General features: G+C 44.7%; 1 protein-coding gene across 1 annotated transcript in view; it reads left to right on the top strand.

Annotated features, from left to right (window-relative positions):
- Positions 1 to 22,752, top strand: part of ELL2 (elongation factor for RNA polymerase II 2) — a 48,496-nt gene that overhangs the window by 11,299 nt on the left and 14,445 nt on the right. The window contains exons 3-7 of the mRNA XM_075411412.1: positions 10,217 to 10,338; positions 13,028 to 13,191; positions 15,883 to 16,142; positions 21,329 to 21,453; positions 21,590 to 21,680. Coding sequence (XP_075267527.1) covers positions 10,217 to 10,338; positions 13,028 to 13,191; positions 15,883 to 16,142; positions 21,329 to 21,453; positions 21,590 to 21,680 — 762 coding nt within the window. The remainder of the gene's footprint in view (positions 1 to 10,216; positions 10,339 to 13,027; positions 13,192 to 15,882; positions 16,143 to 21,328; positions 21,454 to 21,589; positions 21,681 to 22,752) is intronic.

Raw genomic sequence — 22,752 nt, 5'->3', positions numbered from 1 at the left:
GGAAAGTATGGGGAAATGTGGCCCCCTAAAGGCTCCAGGTCCTGTTAAACAACCAATCATTGGTACAAATCTTAGAACTAAAGCTGAAGATAAGAGTACATACAGGCTATTATCTCCAAGTAGAACGATTTAAGATTCTGGGTTTAACATTTAAACTTTAAGTAATGGCTGAAGACTCATTGTTAGAGAATGAAGTATAGATTGTGCCTTCTATGCTCTTAGCCTTAATTCAGCTCTATTAACTGACCCAGTTTTCCATGTTGCTGTGTGGTCCTTACATAGAGATAGCCAGGAAGGGATGAGAGAAGGATGGGTACGGTCTTGCCAATGTCACTCAAGTCTTCAAAAAGGGCAAGAAAGAGGACCCAGGGACCTACAGGCCAGTCAGCCTCCATCCCTGGAAAGGTGATGAAACAGCTCGTTCAAGATGCCATCTCCTAGCAAGTGGAGGAAAAGAAGGTTATCAGGAGTAGTCAGCATGGATTCACCAAGGGGAAATCATGCCTGACCAATCTGATAGCTTTCTACGATGACACGACTGGCTGGGTAGACGAAGGTAGAGCTGTGGATGTTGTCTGCCTCGACTTCAGCAAGGCTTTCGACACAGTCTCCCATAACATCCTCCTAGGGAAGCTCGGGAAGCGTGGGCTGGAGGAGTGGTCAGTGAGTTGGATTGAGAACTGGCTGAACGGCAGAACTCAGAGGGTTGTCGTCAGTGGTGCTGAGTCTAGTTGGAGGCTGGTAACTAGTGGTGTCCCCCAGGGGTCAGTACTGGGCCCAGTCTTGTTTAACTTCTTCATCAACGACCTGGATGAAGAGTTAGAGTGTACCCTCAGCAAGTTTGCTGATGACACCAAACTGGGAGGAGTGGCAGATACATTGGCAGGCTGTGCTGCCATTCAGCATGACCTGGACAGGCTGGAGACATGGGCAGAGAGGAACCTGATGAGGTTCAACAAGGGCAAGGGCAGGGTCCTGCACCTGGGGAGGAACAACCCCATGCATCAGTACAGGCTTGGGGCGGACCTGCTGGAGTGCAGCTCTGCGGAGAGGGACCTGAGTGTCCTGGTGGATGACAGGTTGACCATGAGCCAGCAGTGTGCCCTGGCTGCCAAGAAGGCCGATGGGATCCTGGGGTGCATCAGGAGGAGTGTGGGCAGCAGGTCGAGGGAGGTTCTACTTCCCCTCTACACTGCCCTGGTGAGGCCTCATCTGGAGTACTGTGTCCAGTTCTGGGCTCCCCCCTTCAAGAAAGATGAGGAGCTACTGGAGAGAGTCCATCGGAGGGCTGTGAAGATGAGTGGACTGGAGCATCTCTTCCTACGAGGAAAGGCTGAGGGAGCTGGGCTTGTTCAGCCTGAAGAAGAGAAGGCTGAGAGGAAATCCTGTAAATGCTTATCAATATCTTAAGGGTGGATGTCAGGAGGACGGGGCCAGACTCTTTTCAGTGGTGCCCAGCGACAGGACAAGGGGCAGCGGGCACAAACTGAGGCACAGGAAGTTCCAGCTGAACATGAGGAAGAACTTCTTCCCTCTGAGGGTGACGGAGCACTGGCCCAGGCTGCCCAGGGAGGCTGTGGAGTCTCCTTCTCTGGAGATTGTCCAGGCGGGTCTGGACACGGTGCTGTGCAGCCTGCTGTGGGTGACCCTGCTTCGGCAGGGGGGTTGGACCGGGTGACCCACAGAGGTCCCTTCCAACCCCTGCCATGCTGGGATTCTGTCTTTATGCGAGTGTGAGGAGGCACTCCTGCTGATGTGACTGAGACTGGAGTCCTGGTCAAGCATTGGTTTTGCTGAAGGGTAGTCACGTGCTGGGAGAATCACGTCTGTAGCAAAGCTGGTTATGCAGGCAGAAGTATCTTAACACTGCACTTGTAAGGAAATCCTTTCTTCTTGTAGCTTATTCGCAATTTAAACTATTTTAACAAATATTTAAAGTATAGTGGCAAAAGAATTTCCTTGCTAGAATGAATAACCACCTTAGTTAAGACAATCAGCTGGAATAGTTGTACTAAGAGAGAGCGGCTGGAAGCACAGATCATTTTGAATTCGTGCTGCTATCGAGAGGGAAGTCGTACTTGCTAATTTGGCTGGGAAGTAATCAAATAAAAGGGACTGGCTGGCCCTGCTGATCGCCTTCCTGACCTGCCAGCCATCGTGGCAAGACGTGTAAGCTCTGCAAGGGGTGGAGTGGGAGCCAAGTTCAGAATAATCTCTTGGAGTATGAATAATTAACCTAGCTGTTGACGTGAAGTTCTACAAGTACTATGCTGTGAGAGAAAAATCACCAGCACGCTTTATCTACCCGGCACACTCTCTTTCTCTGCACAAGTTCACATGCAGCTTTCTCCCGTGTTCTCTAGTAGCAGCCTTAAAGCAGTAGTGTGTGAGGGTTGGGATGTTGCTAGGCTGGGGGAGACTTTGTTTCTCAACTGTAAAAAAAATGTGGGGTTTTTTCAAAAACTCAAGATCTGGAGGTCACAGGAGTGCCATATGTTAACTTAGTGGTGTTGTCCTTGTTTCTATTAAAAAGTTAATCCAAGTATGTCTTTTTCATTATGAAACCCAACAGTAAGGTCTGCTCCCATGCCCTATGATATGGAATCATCTGCATGCACTTTGCTGCTTACTGCAGAACCAGTGATCTGTGATGGTACTTTTCAAATCTGTCCATAATTAAGGAAATGCAGGCTAAGGACTTTGTTGCAGGAGATCCCTATATCCTAAATCTCTGCAGCTGGGGCAGAAATTTAAGGTCATTAAGGCAGACGAGTTTGATCAGGACATTTACTGTGCGTACAGCGGGAGGGAAATGGATAGCTCGCTGTTTCTGTTTATTGTGCAGCCATGTTCTGAGTGTTCAGAGTGCACAAACTGCACCGCAGAGGACTGACCTGGCTCTTTGAAAGGCCTTCCTCCTTCTGCTGGACTGGTTTCCAGTTGGAGGTCTCCGGAGTGAAGAGCACTAGACGTGTGTTCGTCAGTGCCAAGGCATTGCAGGTTACATATGGCAGTGAGAAGTATCCTTAAATACTGCTGAAAATAAATAGTGATTTTGTTTGTCTCTGGAGAGTGCTTCCTCTGCAATTCAGGCAACTATCTTAGCTGGGGGTAAAATACTCTCATTAAAAAAAGCTTTTTTTCTTTTGAATATTTCGTCTCTAGTTACACACCTTCTAGTCCTGGTTCTCTGTGGATGATGAGAAGGGCTAGCGTGGAGAAATAGAATGAGCTTTCTGGCTTGGGGCAGAGGCACCTAAAATATGGTGCTCATGTCAACCTGAGGACATAATGTCATACCGTGGAAGAACAAGAGAAGGGAGTGGGTAGATGTGCTCAGAAGGGGAAGAGGTTGAGTGACTTAGGCTTGGACAGCAAAAACACATCTGGCCTGAATTGAGAGTACCGTAACAGCACACTCTGCGGGAGTGGTGGAAAAGAGGAGGACAGAAGTGACAAAAATCTATGAGCCAGAGAAATTGGAGGGAGTCCACACAGGAGCTTCAGGAGATAATTATGAAAACTGCTCTTATGTCAGAGAGCCAACGAGGACGGTATGTCTGCATGAGAGAGGGTAATGATACATCTGGAAATCAGTTACAAAGGGAAAAGGATTAAAGTCGAGGATCTGAGTTGTTCTAGCGGATGTTCTCTATTACTAAATCCATTAAATGGTAAGAAATTGCAAGCCAGTTTGAGGACGTAGATTTTAAAGTGACTTTTTAGAGGAGTCTGTGGTGGGTCAGGAGTGCTTGACTCTCGTCCTGCAGTGCTCCAGCCTGGCAGGTGTTGACACTGGGCCAGGTCAAAGCACGGCATGCTGCTCCACATACTGGTGCACGCCGAGGGGTCTGCAGCTTGAGGTCTGCCGGCAGAACTGCCCCTGCGGAGGGGTGGGGTGCAGGAGCAGGGTACCCCGTGTGCCACAAAGCATGCGTCCCTCCAGACCTTCATCTGCCTGGCTGTCCCCAGGTCGCACGGCTGCTTGATCCGAGCTTGACAGGGGTCGAGTTTGTTTAAAGTCTTCACTTTATTGTGCTACTTAAAGGTAACAGCTTGTTTTCATTTGAGAAGACTTAGAAGTGCTCTCTCCATCCTTTTGTTTCCAAACAGCTTGCCATAAGAAAACGTTTCTGTTTTATCCTAAAGTCGCAAGTTTCAAAAGCCTAAAAATTTTCATACTTAACCACTATAGAATGTTTGTTCTTCCACTTTTGTGTCCTGCACTAAGGCCTTTTTTTTTTTTTTTTTTCCCCCTCAAAAACTTCGAGAGGAGCCTGTACCAGCTCAGTCCGTCCTTCCTGGGATTTTCTTTAGCGTGCCCAAGCTAGCATTTTCATAAATTGCAATGTATAGATAAATAGGTTTGGTATCCTTACTGTCCTGTGCACTGCTGTACGTGCTGACACTTCTGTTGGGCCTCTGGAGCTAAATCTAGCTGCAGCAAAGCAGTTGCTGGTTTATGGTTTATCTAGTGATGCTCTAGGAAAGGAGAAGCCTTCTGTGAATACCATCACTGTGCATTTGCTGCAGTGGTGTTCATGAAAGTGGCCTAGAACAAAACCTTCTCTTTTTTTGTTTTTTTCTTTTTAAATTTCTTTTATAGTGTTCTGCAAGGCTAGCTCTCTGCATCCCTGTGGGACTGCCACAGCCCAATGCCCGGGCTGGCCCAGGGAAAGCAGCAGGAATGTGCTTGTGGAGCTCTTCTCCTTGCTGGCAGCTGCCTGTTCAGTTGGCTTCCCTGGGCTTTAAGAGCACACCTTGTCGTGCTAGACTGACATTAGTGTTGTTAGAGTCTCTCCAAATAGTGGTGTCCAGCACATCAGTGCTGGAGATTCAGGCACTTGAAAGCAGGAGGTCCCTTATCCCACCATCCACTGCATAACTTAGGTGAAAAATCTGCCAGTGAGGGAAGATACTGGGGGTTGATTAAATTTGTCTTTGAATTGTATGCAAATATAGATGAAATTGTTTTCTTTACGGAAGCTTAGAGCGGAGGCAGAAAAAGCAAATTTCCTGCAGCTGCCACCAACTAAGAATGATCTGCTCAGCCACTCCTGTCTTTTCAGCATGGGTCTAGAAAATAGCGTTTCTGCAACTCCATTAGCCTAGAGAAATGCATTTGACATTAAGGTAAGACTTCCTGCGTGCTTCTGTTAAAATAATGAAAATTCTGTAGGCTAAACAAGCAATTACTCAGTTTCCAGAACTGTTTAATAATTCCTCTGCAGTGGCTTCTGACACCACCTTTTTCATGTGTCGCCTTTAACAAAGTCTGTTAAGCAGTGGATTCACTAAAGACAGGGGGGTTTTGAAATTTCTTTTCCCAAACAGGGGAGAGGAGGGTGAGGGTACAGATGGTAAAGCAGTGTGAGAAGGCAGCTGTGAAGGAAAGTAGAGAGGAAATGCAGAAGGGAAGTGTTTGAAACAAACAGCAGATCACTACAGAAAATTTGATCAAACCTGGCGGGGAAAACTGTTGAGTGTTTGCCTTTCTCTGCCTTAGGTGCGTCTTTGCTTGTTTTTTTCACCCCTGCAGTCCCAATACTGTTTCCTGGCCGTGCAGGAGAAGCAGATGTGGGTGGTACTGATAGCATCGATAGGATGCTAGGACTTCTAGGCATGAGTGGGTGTTGGTTACTGCTTTGTAAATCCTCATCCATCACAACTTACCTGTGTTAAACTGCCTTGTGAAACAGACCGGTGATGTTCTCCGAGTGTTGATCGGTTGTGGGCTTGGCTAGAGGGTAGCTGCTGAGACAGGCATTCAGACCTGGGCTGGGTGTTAGCTGAAACTGGGTCGCCTGTCCCAAGGCTGCTGAGCGGTGAGGGCTGCTCGTGCTGGGTGGGATGCGTGGGGAAGCTGGCACAAGGCCTAGCACAGCTGCCTGCCTGGGTGCGACTTGGTGGTGGAGAGAGTGTTTTGTGTGACCTCCCATAAATGGGGAAAGAAGTACGTGCAAGGGTAAATGTGTGTGGGCACGTGGGGAGAAAAGCGATGCCCTGCCTTCCCATGCTAGTACCTCTTCTCGGAAGCATACCAGCTGCAGGCTTGACAACTCAGACCAGTTAGTTAACAGGTCTGAAGCTGGGCAGTGCTAGGGGAAGGGTGCATGGCTCATGTTGTTAGGATGGTGCCTGAACCGGGTGGAGAGGTCTTTGTGAGCTGGGTCTGTGTGCACGTGCTTTCAGGGTAGCCTCTTCCCATGCCTGGGCACGGCCGGGGTGACTCTTTGGGTAGGGCGTGCAGACCTGCAGCTTCTCTTCAGGGCTTTCTCCTCTCCTTTCACCGCCCTGTTTGCTTACCCTCCTTGTAAGGATACAGTAGATCTAATGGAGGATTGTGGCAAGGACTTCACTCTTTCTGGAGGAAGAGTGTACATCAGCTAGGAATAACGGTGGGTGTTTGCTATTTGGAAATCACCCTCTCAGCTGTGAGAGAATATAGCGAATTAATTTTCAGTGTATTGCACACCACGTACCCGCTGGGATGCTCTTGACATGTGGAAGGCCGAATAGAAATCAACAGCAGCCTCTCTGAAACAAATGTGCTGACAAGGGGCTTGCAGTGCTGCTTCCTGGTGCTGAAACAAAGGTTTATTTTCTGTTATGGATTAATGTGATTGCCATGTGTACTTTCTCAACAAAGGCTCCTTGCCCTTCTTCTGCAAGTATTGCTCAAATAGGAAAAACAAACTTTTTGCCACTATGGTTATCTCAGGCAGAACGCAGTATCGTAATTCTGATTAAGCCCAAAATCCTTGAACTGCTTGTTGAACTTTTCAGAACTGTATGATATAAATTTACAGTGTAAAATCAGGACTGTTTATTCAAAACAAGGCTTATTTGCAGAAGCTGCTGAGTCTATAAACTACTTCAGAGTGTTATTTTGTCTTGCAAGATACTGAAAGAAATGGCAAATATGTCAACAGCAGTAGAACTTGATCTTAAGGGTTTGAGCTGACAGTCGCTTTTGCAAACCTAAGTGTTGTCAGTTAGTTTATCCAGTTGAAGTATTTCTTTCTCTAGGTTGCTAAAAATGTGTTGATAAATGTCCTAGGAATACTTTCCAGACTGCATGTTGCCAAGCAAGAACCCCATGCTTTACAAGCGTGCCTCTGTAAGATAATGTTACTTGATTTGTCGGGGGGACTTTGCAAAGGAGCGAGGTGGGAGCCCTGGAATCTCTTCAGGTCAGGGCTGGTGGTTGGCATTTGGTAGAGGACAGTGCACTGGGGCTGGGGTTCGGCTGCTGAAGCACCGTGCTTCTCGGGAGCAGTGGTGTGCAATGGGGTGGCAGGAGGCTGCGGAGCGGGTCAAGAGCAGCAGCTCCCTTGGGCAGGTCTCGCGACATCATCACGGCACCACGACATCATCCTGCGGTTCAGCCTGCTGCTTCTTGTTGCCGTGGTCATGCTGGTGCACCCCGATACTGCAGAAGCGTGATGCCGTGGGCTTGTGTTGGTTGGATGCTCAACTGTAACCTGCAGACTGTTTTCTCTGCCACTGCTGCCTCGTGTTGACTTTTTACTTCAAACCTTGTACAGCCTCTTTTGAAGGGTGTTATATGTATATTTTCAGACCTCCATTCCAGTTTTTCAAGACTGCTGTGAATTTAACTCCATCCTCATGCATTTTGTCCCTGCCAGCTTTGTACTACATGCACATTTGATAATTATTTTTCATTCCGTTTCATAAATGTTTGAGCTTTTACTTTTGAACCATAAAATGAGAAATAGGCTTATCAGATTTAATGGCATTTAATACAACTTAAAGTGCATTTTTTTTCCGTCAGAGCTTGTCCCAAGTTTATTAAACTGGGTTATCTGAGTTATGACAGACTTCACTAAATTTTCTTGTTCAAGAGACAAAGCTTTTGGCCGTGTGGATATTCTGAACAGCTCCAGAAAAAGGTTCACTGAAATGAAAGGCTTGTGTCTGCTGCATTACAGATTAAATAATAAAACTTTGGAACCGATGATGAAAGAGCTAAATTTTTATTCTTGGGTTAGTTGCACTGACACTTCTGAAATCTTCTAGCAGAGAAATATTCCCCCACTGTTCTTGCGTTCTCTTATTCTAAATTAATGAATGCCCGTGGAGTGGTCATCTGGTTCTCATGAAGTTTGTGGAAAAATATATCCTAAAAATTGTAAAAAAGAAAGTCAATTTCTAGACCTTTTCTTTGCTCATGCAAAATGATGGTCACTGTAGCTGGTTCCCTCATCATCGTCAGTGTTTTTCTTACAGGGAGCTTTGAAATACGCAGTGCTTCCATCTGAGTTTGCATCTGGGAAATAGTTGTCAGTGATAAGTCTCATAGGCATCTGCCTGTAAGGAGGTGGACTTTTTTTTTCTCCATACTTTATCAGTGTCTTTTTCAATATTTTGGAGAAATAAAACCTCACCACTGAAGAGAGTGGAACAGTGACAAACATGTTTTTAAATGCACTCCAAGGCCAACTTCCGTCTTCACATTATTGCATCAAAACTTATTTAAGCCACTCTGCAATTTAGTACCCATGGCAATTCTTCCAGAATTTTAAATATAAATATTAGCGTACAGGAATTCCTAATGTTTAAGGTGATTGCATGCGTATACATTCTTTAGGCTGATCAATGGAAAAATAAAGGTTTGCTCCAAATAAGCTCTGAGAATGAAGTCCTAGCATACACAGTGACAGTTACCTACTTCCCTCTGCTGGGCTGTGTTTCTTGAGGGCCAGCCTTAGATTGATCATAGTGTATATTTGTTGGTTTTCCGAAAGTATATCAGGCTAAAAAAGCATTACCTCTTCCACAGTGGGTTGAATTCAGATTGTCAAATTCGTACACATGCACCTGCAGTATTTAGAATAAATCTGGTATGCTGAAGCTCAGCCAGTGGTGATTGGTTTTATAGATGACAGATCAATGTTAAGTGTTATTTGGGCCCCTGTAATCTTAGGTTGATGGTTAACTTTCATAATCTTTAAAAGCTAAAGCCGCGTGTATAATCCAAGACCATGTGTTTGGTAACATAGCCAATTTATTTCCATTCTTATATAAAATGCACAGATTGCTCTTCTAAGCACGCTAATACTTTAAGCTCAGGTAAAAGAACATGGTGTTCAGGAGACTCGTCTTTCTCCATGTCCAGCCTCTGTCCCAAACAGTTGGTGAGCTCTGCCAGTGCTGATGATTAAAATGTAAAAGATAATGGAGTTGTTTTGTTGTGGTACTTTGTGCTGATGATGTTGACGTTTATGAAGACTGGCCAATCTCACAGGCAAAATATTAAGAGAAAGATTTCTATGACTTGAATATTGCTTTTAAATATCTTTGTCAGTTGTATTTAATATTCCATTAAAAATTCAAGCAAATTTCGGAACAGCTTTTTAGATTTACTGCAAGCTAATTTTACCTTCAAAGTGGTTGGATGGCAGTAGTTTTCTGTGCTGCAGTATTGTTTTGTGTAGCAGCACATTGAAAAATGTGCTTATGCCAACAAACTTTTTAACGATTTCTCGTATTTACATTTTTAAGGTCCAGCAGAATGCAGCACATTCTGTACTAAATGATTAGTTCAGCCAAGGAAATCAAGTTTTGTTACATCTGACTGAACTTACAGAAAACGTATTTACGTTTCACATTCATGCAAATAATTGCACTTAGAGCTGAGTAAAAGAAAATGGCTTTTAGCGCTTGTTGGAGTTGAAATTAATCATTTATACTTTAAGAAGTTTTAGTCCTGAAATTTGGGTGTTGATGGGTTTTTCTCCTTCTTGGAGCTGGCTCCCGTACGTGCTTCATTAGGATCAAATAAATCACAAAGTCGGGGCAGTGTCCCGTGTGGTCTGTGCGAATGGCTCCCGTCTCTTTCTGTTAGCTGAGCTTCGGTTCGTTGGACTATATTTTGGCGCTTGCATTTGAAGTTAGGCTCGTGCGTGTTAATTCCACGAAATGGGAAAGGATGACTTGCTGCCTGAATGCTTTGCTGAATTAGAGGCTGAGCGACGGCAGCGTTTCCAGTGCCGTTCCTTACCGCCGCGACAGACGCGTAGCCGGTGCTGCCTTCGGGGGGAGAACTGTGCCAAAGCGGCCGCTTTAGTGACGTGACCGAAGTCGTATCAAAACTTTCAAAATACCGTTTCTCCTTTGAAATTATCGTCGTAGTTAATCACAGGCAAAAGAGTGTAGATTGAAGTTTTTACGTAAACTCTTTTTTTCCTTTTAGCTTATTAAAATTCCCAAAGTTGGTCTGCCAAATGAAGTGCATACATTTAACTTCTACTTGTCAAATGTTGGCAAAGATAATCCTCAGGGAAGCTTTGACTGTGTCCAGCAAATAGACTCAAGGTAAGTTTTACTTAATGTTTTCTTTCATGGCAAATTTAAGTAGATTCTGTGGCTTTGACCATATAGCAAAAACCTTTAACAGAAGCATGCTGCTAGCGATGAGCTGCTGTAGAAAATTAATTCCTAGCAATAGCATGATTTCTTGCTAATTATAAATACTTGCTTTTGCTTAGAATTCTTTTTGGTTTTGCTCTTAAAAAAGTAACCTTTTGAGTACTTTCTCACCTCTTAGTGCTATTTTTAAAAGCATTTGGAGTTCAGCATCGTCCAAGCTAGACCCGATCCATTCCACAACCGTGTGTAAATATGATTATGGCTGGCAGCATGCTAGCATGCTAGCCATGATGGATAGTTCTCTTATTTTAAGAACCACATAAGTCAGTGACCTTATCCATAATTGCCTGACCATGGTGTCTCAGAACCAAAACGCAATACAGCAGCACCTTGTCCTGGTCCTGTGAGTCAAAGCGAACAGTGTTAACGTCTACCAAAAAGGCAAGAAAATACTGTGCTTTTACGTGAAGTTTGCTTCGGCTTCTAGAATACTGCATTCGGCGTAGTATCAATGCAGTCCAGTGGTGTTGAATAACAGTGCCATTTGATGAACGAGGGCACGGCAGGCAGGGTTTATGTATTGATCTGGGAAGCTGATAGCGAACAGGCACACCGACGCAGGTCTCCGAAGGGTGCTGCACAGGTTCTCTGTCACAGGAGAGCTTCTGCCCTTGGTTTTGACACAGAGATTTGTCTAGATGGCAGGTTTCCAGAGCAGACAGAAAATGAGCTGATTTAATAGTTCTCTGCCTAACAGGAGATCTCTCAGCATCCTCATCCTCCTCTTCCCCTCCTTGCGTTAGGTCTCTTCTACTACAGTACAGCCTTCCAGTGAACTCACTTAACTGATGGGGTTGGCAAAAAGCTGGATGGTTTAGTGGCAGACCTGGGGGAGCCTGGGGCCGTGTGGGGTTATGGGTTGTGATTGTTTCGGTTTTTTTTTTTATTAAACTCTGTCTGAAAGGGGTCAGAATGCTGCTGGGGCTGGCACAAAGCAAGCGGCAGGAGGGTGTGCCAGGGGTGAGAGCTCCTGGCTTGCCTCTCCCGAGCATTTCAGGGCACTTTTTTTTGGGAAGGAGCACCTTGAGTTAAATTAAACTGAATTTATTTTGTAGGTGAGATTAAATTTAAGCTGCTTTCTCTGAAGAATTCAGAATAACATGCCTAGGTAGTTCTGTTGATTTACTAATCTAATTCAGACTAGCTTTTGCAAGGTCCTTTGTAGCCAGCTCTCGGTTTGTGCAAAGTGCCCACAAAGTTGGTGCGAAACTGTTGTAGTGTCATGCACAGAGTTCTAAAAAAAACCCCAACCAACCAACCAACCAACCAACCAGACAAAAACAAAACCAGAAAGGACCTCTGCAAGGTATTTAGTCTAATTTTGTGTTCAAGTCAGGTCTAGCTTCAAAACTAGCTTGGGTTTGGAAGATACCCGGCCCGAGGAGGGGGATTGCACAGCGTCTCGGTCAGTGCTTGACCGCTCCTGTGGTGAAAAAGCACCTAAAACAGCGATGTTCCAGGAAACAGACAATGGGTAAAAGCTGTGCTTTTAGATGGCAAGAAGGGCCTTTTTTTCTGTTGCAAATAAGCTGATTTCGGAGCAGGGAATCAATACATAGCTCTGGGCTATGGACAAAACTGTACCTGTATCATCTGGAAATACTGGTCAGTGGCTTGGTCGAGCTTTGTGGCTTTCAGAAGCAATGTAATAAGTTGAGAGGCGAGATTCTTGACGCTTCTTCTTGGAGCCTTGAAAGTAAGTTTTAGGGTGATTGAAGTCATTCAGGTAACTAAAGCTGGTGCCCTGTCTCTGGTCAGAGCTATTGCAGTGGCAGGTCTGGACAGCGTACTCGTTAAGAGCAGTGGTAGTTAGGCTAGTTTAAACCAAGCTGCTGTTGGTCAGTTGAGGTGTCCTCCTGGCTGGGCGCAGTGCAGTGCGGGAGCACGTTTGGACTGAACACAGTGGGCCAAGCTCTTCCAGAAGCACCTCGTGAAGCCCCACGGGCAACCTTGACGCTGTTGAGGAGACCTCGCTGTCCTTCCCCCTGTGTGGGGCTTGCTCCGAGAGCATCTTCTCCGGTGCGAATCCTCAGCGGAGTAGGCACATGAAGAGCCAACGCTCCTCGGCGCTGTCAGACGCAACGAGCAGGCGACGAGGAGGGCGGACATCTTGGAGAGCAAGATGAGGGGAGAGCGGGGAGGCTGGCTTGCCCTCGAAGGGCTGGGGGCCACCATGGGCTGCCTCAGGCAGAGGAGAGGAGACGTGTGGTGAGTGGGGAGCCGGTGGCCAGTGGAACGCCTCCAGCGCAGGAGCTGCCCACCATTAGGGTGCCGGTGTAGCTGTCTGAGTTGTCTTGGTAGTTGTCCTTGCAGCCCTGAGCAGTACAGCCACTGATGCTGCCCTGAGTCTGCCTCTCAAATATGGTTATGTGGGGAAACTGTAATTACACCGACGGGTAAAACCGATAAGGCTTGGGTGTGTAGAGGCCGTTTGAAATACATTTGTGGCCCAGCTAGCTGTCAGAACTATCCCAGTTCTCTTCACCTGTTAAGACAGGTTTTAAAGTTCCTGATACAACCATCCTTCTAAACCTGGATTAGTGCTTGGGCTCAACCTTTTTCAATGTTTTTGTAGTTCTGGAGCGTCACAACTCAGTTGCCTGGGAGTTATACAGAATAAAATTACAGTATGTGCAACAAGTGATTCCTATCTGACGACCAGAGAGCGCATGACCCAGGCAGAAGAGGAGTCGCGCAATCGAAGTACAAAGGTTATTAAGCCTGGTGGACCATTTTTAGGTATGGTTGTATTTAATTTTCTACTAGATGTCTGTAAGTTTTCAAACTCAGTAATTCATCTTTTCAGCATATTCTTGGTGAAGGTGCTGTGTTCAGAGATCTCGGGTGTAGGTAGCTTGCCCTGACATTACAGACTTGCAGTCTCCTGTCCTCACATTCAGGCATTAGTCTTCTTTTTTCCTCCCAGAAAGCCTGTCAGCCCTGCCTTGTTCCCATAGTGCTTGACTGGTTGATATTTTGACCATAGAGGTGAGGGTTTTTACCCCACCCCATGCAGTTAAATTCTCTCTGGTTTAGTATCTAAAGTTTTGGTTTTGTAGCAGCGCTTTTGAGTACCTAAACACTGTGCTAAACTATTAACCTTAATTTGTAATCTGAAAAAATTAACATTGAGGAAGTCTCATGTACAAATTTGTAAGCTTCATATGAAAAACTTTGCTTTTCTCACTTACTAATTCAGATTAAATTTTATTTATTTTGTGTCTTGGTCATTAATAAGGGACTGTTACCGCAAGACCATAGGTCTTTTTTTTTTCTTTTTTTTAAAGAAAAAAGTTTAAAGTTTTTTGAAAAAATTTAAGGTTTTTTTTTGCGAAAAGTTTAAAAAAAAAAAAAAAAAGTTAAAGTAAGGTAATGTTGGCATCTTCCCACGGATTTCATCGTTTTCCACAAAGCAAAAAGCGCCTAGGTGGTGTCATTCGTCATTAAACTGTTGTGAGTACCGGAGCCTGGAGCCGGCTGCAGATAGACGCAAGGTGAGCACCCACCTTATAAGCGCTCAGTGGTACAGGCAGAGGTGGTCCTGCCAGCAGCAGCGAGCTGAACCAGGTACATCACCTTCACTAAGCAAAACAGGCTCTCGCTTGGCTGCAGCCGCAGCCTTCCTCCAGCACGGACGTCCCCAACAGCAGTGATGCAATGCTTCTTCTACAGAGCAGTTTAAGCCAGCATCGTGGTGGCTTTTTGGAGATACAGATCCAAGTGTGTGTGGCCTTGACATGGGGGGAGCTGGGCACGGGTGAATAGCAGGACATGGAGTTGGGACTGCTTCCCCCGTGTTGTCTGAACTGCTCGTTAATGGCAACATGAGAGGAGATGCTGTTGTCTATTTCAAAACTTCTCATATGGGAAGTTCTGTTCTACATGTGAATGATCTGCGTGATTCTTGTTGGTTGTTCAAGTAGAATGTAAGTGAATATTTAACATGAAATAAATGAGGTCTGAAGACTGGCAGTAGGACAGTTATGGTGTTTTGGGGTACTTTTGTTCCAGACTGGCGTTGAGGAAGCTCAGGTGGGACAGGTCTAGTTGCTGGTAGGGCACGGGAGTGACTTTGCAACATGCTTCATGCCGTACCAATTAGGAACTGGGATTGTAAATCATGTTAATGCTTGGTTATGTCTTCAGTTAATTTTTTTTCCAGTGATTCAGAGACATGACTTCAGGAGGTGTTCTGTTTGAATGCTGCTTACAGTATCCGCTGTGCTGGGGGTTTGTGTATCTACATTGAACTTGTCAAAATGTTTGTAATACGCTCAGTAAAGAACTGGCAAGTTCATACTGTTCTAAAAATGTCACCGTGTGTGTGTGTGATTAGGTTTGTTCTTGAAAACCATAAGGGCAACGTCCAGGGAACATGCAGGGTAGGAAGGTTACACATCTTTGGCCTCCGCTGCAAAATGGAAACAGATTTTTGCTATTCCTGAGGACAAGCAGTGTGTAAGCACAGCTCAGTCTCTGTGTGTCTGAGAGAAGAGAGCAAGCTTCAGGTTTTCCGACCCATACTCATGAAGTCTCCCTCATGTACCAAACATGAGTTGCAGGTTTCAGGAAAATGCCTAGGTTGTGTCACGTCCTCTGCTGGATTGCAAACAATGTCGACTACGATGATTTTCTGTCATATGCTGATAAATATTTATTTTCTGTACAACAGCAAATGCTATTTAAAAACACAGAGTAGAGAAATTTGGGTCTTTTTCTGGAAAACTGAGGTTCAAGTTAGGTGGTGTTATTTTAAAATTCTGGATGCATTGCTTCCGTTGTTCCTTCTTTTGGAAACGTGCTTTTTTGTAGAGTTTGTTCCAAGGTGCTTTGCAGGCCATGTTTTAAAACTTCTCTGGCCTTGGTCCCAAGAACTGTTAAATTTTTGGTGTATTGTTTCTGACAAACTTGGGCTTATTAAATAAGAGGGGAGCATTTCCGTCTGAACTATGGTGTAACTTAGGGTAACTCAAGTGATTAACACCAAGTGATAGTAGTTTCTTTAAGTAGTGATGCAATTAATTGTGTAGACTTGGTCTCCCTAGGCATTAATGGGGAATTTTTTAATTATATGGAAGACCTTTGCATCACAGTTTAGAGTACTTTTCAAAAAAAAAAAAGGCCTGATTTTGGCTATTCAGTGCTTGAGCTTATAAACTGGAAAAGTAATAAAAACGCCACCTATATAAATAATTGGTAAAGTTTTCCTACCAGTATCACTCATTTACCAGCTTTTTTTAATGTTGAATATTTTTTTTAAATGCCTAGCTCAATGCTTCTCTTTACTACCCATATATTCTCATCACAACTTGAAATGCTAACTAAATACAGTTTTTAGAATTTATCTGGCTTAGTAAATTCTTTTAAATCAACTTTCTTGTCTCCCAGCCTCCCATGTCACACTTTTGGGGTTTTTTTCCCTTGCTTTAGGAAAAAGAGCACAAGTCAGAAAACTACCACAATGCATTCCAAATGCTGTGCCCGAGAGGAAGAGGTCAACACCCATGAACCCTGCGAACACAATACGGAAGGCTCACACATACAATACTGTTTCTCAGCGACCGTACAGGGACAGGGTGATTCACTTACTGGCACTGAAGAGTTACAAGAAGCCGGAGTTACTTGCCCGCTTGCAGAGAGATGGTGTCAACCAAAAGGACAGGAATTCCCTTGGAATTATCCTTCAGCAGGTGAGATCCTGGAGTTTTTGCCAGCATTTTTCCCCTCCTGCCATTCCTGTAATCATAATTTTGAGGTGTAATACTCCTGTATTTAAATTAGAAAATAAAATTAACTTTAGTAATGCTCCTTGTTTTTCAATCAACTTTTTACAGATGCCCCGAACTGCAAGTCAACATGAGGAAAGGAAAGAAATATTAAGAAATTTTTGGGATGTGTTTTTGTTTTGCTAGAATGGCAGGCAATAATTAACTGTTGCTAGTTTTGTTGCTCTTCATGTCTTATTTTTTCCTCTCTGTTTTACATGGACTGCTTAACTGCTTAACTGAGAGAAACTGACTATGTGTTCTCGCAATGGTATGAAATACTTTGTCATAGTAGTGAATATTTCTGTGATGAGTTTGAGGAGAGTAGTTTGGTAATTGCAGAGGTTAGTATTTTATTTGAACGTGGTCGGTGGCCTGTGTATTGTACATAGCTTTTCTTGTAACCCTTTAGAAAAGCAATCCAGGGAAGTGTGGTCCAGCCAAATCATAAATGAAAAAGATGGTGGTCCAATTTTGGGCATAGTGTTTATTTACTAATGTGGATTGTGTCTTTATCTTACTTGAAAGCTTTTTTTTTACTCAGTAGCTTTTCCAGTGCTGCTTTGAGTTAAGTTCCACTTGTATTTCTGTGTCATATCCATCAAGATTATTGGTAGGCCTGTAATATTGTAGGTGAAACTTTGAAGTTGTTTGTTCAAGAGTGTAAAGTTAATTGTCTACTAACACAGTTCAGAAAAGTCTTCTTAAAGTATCATAAGATGCAGTGGCTCCTCCCTTACTGTTTAAATACTCCTTGTATCCTCCGACTGTGGCTGAATTATGCATGTATTAATATGTAAAGTAGAAATATTTCCTATTTATCTAGCAAAAAAGTATTTTGGAACATATTAGTCAGTAAAATCCAACCTTTACACAGCTTTGGTTGATTCTACACTGAATTTTAAAAACTCATTTCTTGAATACATTAAGTGTTATTACTTTGTTTGCCCAATGCAATGGTAGTTTTTTTTTACCCTGAAGACATACACAATTTAATGAGACCTGTGTTCTTTCACACAGGTTGTAGTAGTCGATTTGCACTTTAGTTTGATTATAAAAATTCCAAAAGCTCAGCTCCCTAGAGGATAAAAGGTGCAAAAATTTTCTCCTATCCCATTATGCTTGGCAATGTTTAAGGAGACTTTCTTGGAGCCTGGGACTTCAACCACCCTGACATCAGCTGGGAAGACCATACAGCTAGGCAGGTGCAATCCAGGAGGTTCCTACAGAGCATTGATGATAACTTTCTGATGCAAGTGGTGGAGGAACCAACAAGGAAAGGCGCGCTGCTGGACCTTGTGTTAACAAACAAGGAGGCACTGGTGAAGGATGTGAAGGTCGGAGGTAGACTCGGCTGCAGTGACCATGAAATGGTCGAGTTCAGGATCCTGCGTGGAGGAAGCAGGGCGATAAGCAGGATCAAAACCTTGGACCTCAGGAGGGCTGACTTTGCCCTCTTCAAGGAGCTACTGGGAGGAATCCCGTAGGCCAGGGCTCTCGAAGGCAGGGGGGTCAATGAGTGCTGGTCACTCTTTAAACAACACTTCTTCCATGCACAGGAGCAATGCATCCCCCTGAGAAAGAAATCTAGCAAAGGAGGCAGGAGACTTGCATGGTTAAACAAGGAGCTTCTAGCAGAGATCAGGCAGAAGAGAAAGGTCCATGGAATGTGGAAAGAGGGGCAGGCCACTTGGGAAGAGTACAGAAACGTGGTGAGAGCATGCAGGGATGCGACGAGGAAGGCCAAGGCCCACCTGGAATTGAAGCTGGCAAGGGATGTGAAAAACAACAAGAAGGGCTTCTTCAACTACATCAGCAGCAAAAGGAAGGCCAGGGACAATGTGGGGCTGCTGCTGAATGAGGCGGGTGTCCTGGTGACGGAGGATGCGGAGAAGGCAGAGCTACTGAATGCCTTCTTTGCTTCAGTCTTCAGTGCTAAGACTGGCCCTCAGGAATCCCAGGCCCCGGAGGTAAGAGAAGAAGCCTACAGAGAGGACGACTTTCCCTTGGTCGAGGAGGACTGTGTGAGGGATCGCTTAAGCGATCTGGACGTCCACAAATCCATGGGCCCCGATGGAATGCACCCACGAGTGCTGAGGGAGCTGGCGGATGTCATTGCTGAGCCACTCTCCATCATCTTTGAGAGGTCCTGGAGGACAGGAGAGGTGCCCGAGGACTGGAGAAAGGCCATTGTCACTCCAATCTTCAAAAAGGGCAAGAAGGAGGACCCAGGGAACTACAGGCCGGTCAGCCTCACCTCCATCCCGGGAAAGCTGATGGAGCAGCTTATCCTGGAGGCCATCATCAAGCAAGTGGAAGAAAAGAAGGTTATCAGGAGTAGTCAGCATGGATTCACCAAGGGGAAATCATGCCTGACCAATCTGATAGCTTTCTACGATGACATGACTGGCTGGGTAGACGAAGGGAGAGCCGTGGATGTTGTCTACCTCGACTTCAGCAAGGCTTTCGACACAGTCTCCCATGATATCCTCCTGGGGAAGCTGAGGAAGTATGGGCTGGATGAGTGGTCGGTGAGTTGGATTGAGAACTGGCTGAATGGCAGAACTCAGAGGGTTGTCATCAGCGGCGCTGAGTCTAGTTGGAGGCCGGTAACTAGTGGTGTCCCTCAGGGGTCAGTACTGGGCCCAGTCTTGTTTAACTTCTTCATCAACGACCTGGATGAAGAGTTGGAATGTACCCTCAGCAAGTTTGCTGATGACACCAAACTGGGAGGTGTGGTAGACACACCGGAAGGCTGTGCTGCCATTCAGCGTGACCTGGATAGGCTGGAAAGTTGGGCAGAGAGGAACCTGATGAGGTTCAACAAAGGCAAATGCAGGGTCCTGCACCTGGGGAGGAACAACCCCATGCATCAGTACAGGCTTGGGGTGGACCTGCTGGAGAGTAGCTCTGCGGAGAGGGACCTGGGTGTCCTGGTGGACGACAGGTTAACCATGAGCGAGCAGTGTGCCCTGGCTGCCAAGAAGGCCAATGGGATCCTGGGGTGCATCAAGAAGAGTGTGGCCAGCAGGTCGAGGGAGGTTCTCCTTCCCCTCTGCACTGCCCTGGTGAGGCCTCATCTGGAGTACTGTGTCCAGTTCTGGGCTCCCCAGTTCAAGAAAGATGAGGAGCTACTGGAGAGAGTCCATTGGAGGGCTACAAGGATGATGAGGGGACTGGAGCATCTCTCCTACGAGGAGAGGCTGAGGGAGCTGGGCTTGTTCAGCCTGAAGAAGAGAAGGCTGCGAGGGGACCTTAGAAATGCTTACAAATATCTGCAGGGTGGGTGTCAGGAGGATGGGGCCAGACTCTTTTCAGTGGTGCCCAGTGACAGGAAAAGGGGCAATGGGCACAAACTGAGGCACAGGAAGTTCCATCTGAAGATGAGGAAGAACTTCTTCCCTCTGAGGGTGACGGAGCCCTGGCCCAGGCTGCCCAGGGAGGTTGTGGAGTCTCCTCCTCTGGAGATATTCAAGACCCGCCTGGACAAACTCCTGTGCAGCCTGCTCTGGGTGACCCTGCTTCGGCAGGAGGGTTGGACTGGGTGACCCACAGAGGTCCCTGCCAACCCCTACTATTCTGTCATTCTGCAATTCCTGTGTGTGGTGTGAAGTACCTCAAGGTACTCGTTTGCATTGAGCAATGGTCATGTTAGCAGCACTACACCCTGAACAGCCTTGCATACATTTTTCTTAGCTTCATAATGAGGTTGTTTCATACAAATCTGAAATCAGCAGCTTGAACTTGCTAGGATCTAATAGGCACAGATTTGCTTCTCCAGGAATACAGCTTTAATTTGGTTTCTAACAACTGAATTCCTGTTTCTGCATGTCTTTGTTACTTGTGATGTTTTTAAGCTGGGGACAGACAGGCATGCACACACACATGAACTAGCAGTATGTATCTATCATGTTTAGGAGGAAAAAGAGGCAAAGATGCAAAAAGTGGTATTGGTGTGTAGAGGAGTTATTCAGCATTCTGTATCATGCAAACTGGCAGAGACTGTTTTTGTTTGAGGTTTTCTCAGAAACTCTGAACAAACAGAATACCTCTGAACATCGGATTAGGTCATGAAGCTTAAACCAGCACTTTCAATGTCAGTGGTCTCAAGGTCGTATTAGCTCATTTGAACTTTTTGAATATACCTTGTGTTTTTCTTAGGGAAGATATAAACCCATTTTATTTTCAAAGGTATACAGCAAGTCATGCGCACAACCCTCTAGTGACAATGGTTTGCTGTAGTGAACCCTGTATCTGCAAAACGAAGAGTGCAGCTGGGCCTATACACTTCTCCTTAAACATTTTAGCACCAAGTCTTGTTTTCAAAATACAATTTGTTAGATATGAGCACGATTACTTTTTTCGCAATCTGTGAAACTTTGATATGGCTTAAAACTAACGGGATAGATTAATATTTTTTTGTACTGAAAGAAGTTTAGTGCTAGTTAGGTTATCATGTGTGACTGTTTGGTAGAACGCTATAGTTTCGTGTGGCTCAGGCACTTGTGAAAGAAAAGCAGTTCTGTTTGTCAAGACAAATGATGATGACATACCGTGGTCGTTAATGTGACGATGGAAAACGTGCATCGTCCCAGGCACACTCTGTGCTCTGCCATCGCGGTGTAACTCTATAGAACAAAAGAACAGCAGGTGTCCTCCTGAAGTTGAGCAGATCTGAGTTTCTATGTGGAGACAGTATTCTTCAGTTCTTAGAAAAATAAATACAAATAAAAAACTGGGCCTCCCAGTGTAGTTCATGCAGTGAAGATTTAAAGTTTTGGTGTAGTTTGCCTTGATTCTCAATGCTCTGTTAAAGACAAGAAACCAGATAAATGATGCAGAGAGAGGTTTTCATTGAGTACATTTCATCCTTGCTTGCAACATTTTGGCATTTTCCTACATCCGAATTTCTGCATCCCAAATTGACCACAATTTTCCAAATTGGTGCTCATTACATGAGAGCTACTTTGATTTTTTCACATCTAAAAAACCTGGAAAACCGGTGCGGGATTTCATTTTCAACTTTCGTTTAGTTTTGCTGTGCCAATCTTATTTCTGTAGTTTGCATTTAGGTATAATGAACACTTACTTTCTTAAATGTCTGCCTGTAGGTAGCCAACCTGAATCCAAAGAATAATTCTTACACTCTGAAGGATTATGTATTTAAAGATATTCAGAAAGATTGGCCTGGATACGATGAAGTAGAAAAACAGTCATTGGAGTTAATACTTTCAAGGTAAGTTCAGTCCTAGGGGAAGGAAAATAGCCATTTAAAAAACTTTTTCTGGGAAATTTATGTCTTCCCTATAATGAAAGAATTATGACATAGGCATGTTTGCCTTGTAACCTGAAATGTTGGGTCGTCCTTACAGAAAATTAAATTCATCTCAGAATGCCACCAGCACCAGTCATTTGGCATCTCCTGTGACTTCTAGGAAGGATGCTCCATCAACTTCTTCTCAGGTAGTTTGTATTTTTTTTAGTATTATTTACAGTGCAGTAAGATTTATCACACTTTGTATTGGTGTAGAAGCTGTGAAGTGAAGCACTAATATTCTCTTTAACACGTGAAAAACCGAAGCATTTATTTCTAATTGGATTATTATATGTTTTTAAAGATTGTTGCATTGTCAAAAACTGCAAAAGCTTATGGTCATATAGTTTAAGGGCTGCTGTATTTAGTGTTCTTTATTTCAGAATGTCTATTAAAATATTCTGGAAAATAAACAATTTCTGTCTACACAGTATTTTGTAAACACAGCTAGATCTGACAGAGACCACTGTTGCTGTGTTTGAACAGCCAACACCTTGCCCTAAATCCTTAGAGCAGCTTTCCAGTGCCTGGAGGGGCCTGCAAGAGAGCTGGAGAGGGACTTCTGGCAAGGGCAGGGAGTAACAGGACAAGGGGTGACGGCTTTACACTGAAAGAGAGGAGATGTAGATTAGATATAAGGAAGAAATTCTTCCCTGTGAGGGTGGTGAGGCCCTGGCCCAGGCTGCCCAGAGAAGCTGTGGCTGCCCCCTCCCTAGCAGGGTTCAAGGCCAGGTTGTCGGGGCTTGGAGCACCCTGGGCTGGTGGAAGGGGTCCCTGCCCATGGCAGGGGGGTGGAACTGAATGATCTTCAAGATCCCTTCCAACCCAAAGCATTCTGTGAAATGGTAACTGTCCATCCGAAGCACGTTGACCTTGCAGAAGCCTAAGCTTGCCTGTAGAGTTCAAACTCACCTGCTGAACTTCTTGGTCACCCCTTATTGTTATACAACCCTGTAATTTCTGGTTAGATACTTAAAACTGTTGTGTATTGGTGCATAGGGAGCTTTTGTAAATACAAGATACATAGATATTTTTGTTACATGGTTGCAAGTGTTCAAGGTTCTTTGTGATTTGGTAGGTCTAATACATAAAATGTGCACAAACATCCTTGTGCTACTTTTTAAATATAAAGTTTAGGAAAGTCTAGAATAAGGACAAATTATGGTAGTGGTCCACTTGGAGGAATTTTTTTTTTTTTTTTTTTTTCCTATGGGCATCATT

The sequence above is a fragment of the Opisthocomus hoazin genome, chromosome Z (genome assembly GCF_030867145.1).
Source record: "Opisthocomus hoazin isolate bOpiHoa1 chromosome Z, bOpiHoa1.hap1, whole genome shotgun sequence".
Classification (NCBI taxonomy): Eukaryota; Metazoa; Chordata; class Aves; order Opisthocomiformes; family Opisthocomidae; genus Opisthocomus; species Opisthocomus hoazin.
Note: the sequence above shows the minus strand (reverse complement) of the source record. Positions and strands in the feature narration are given on the sequence as shown.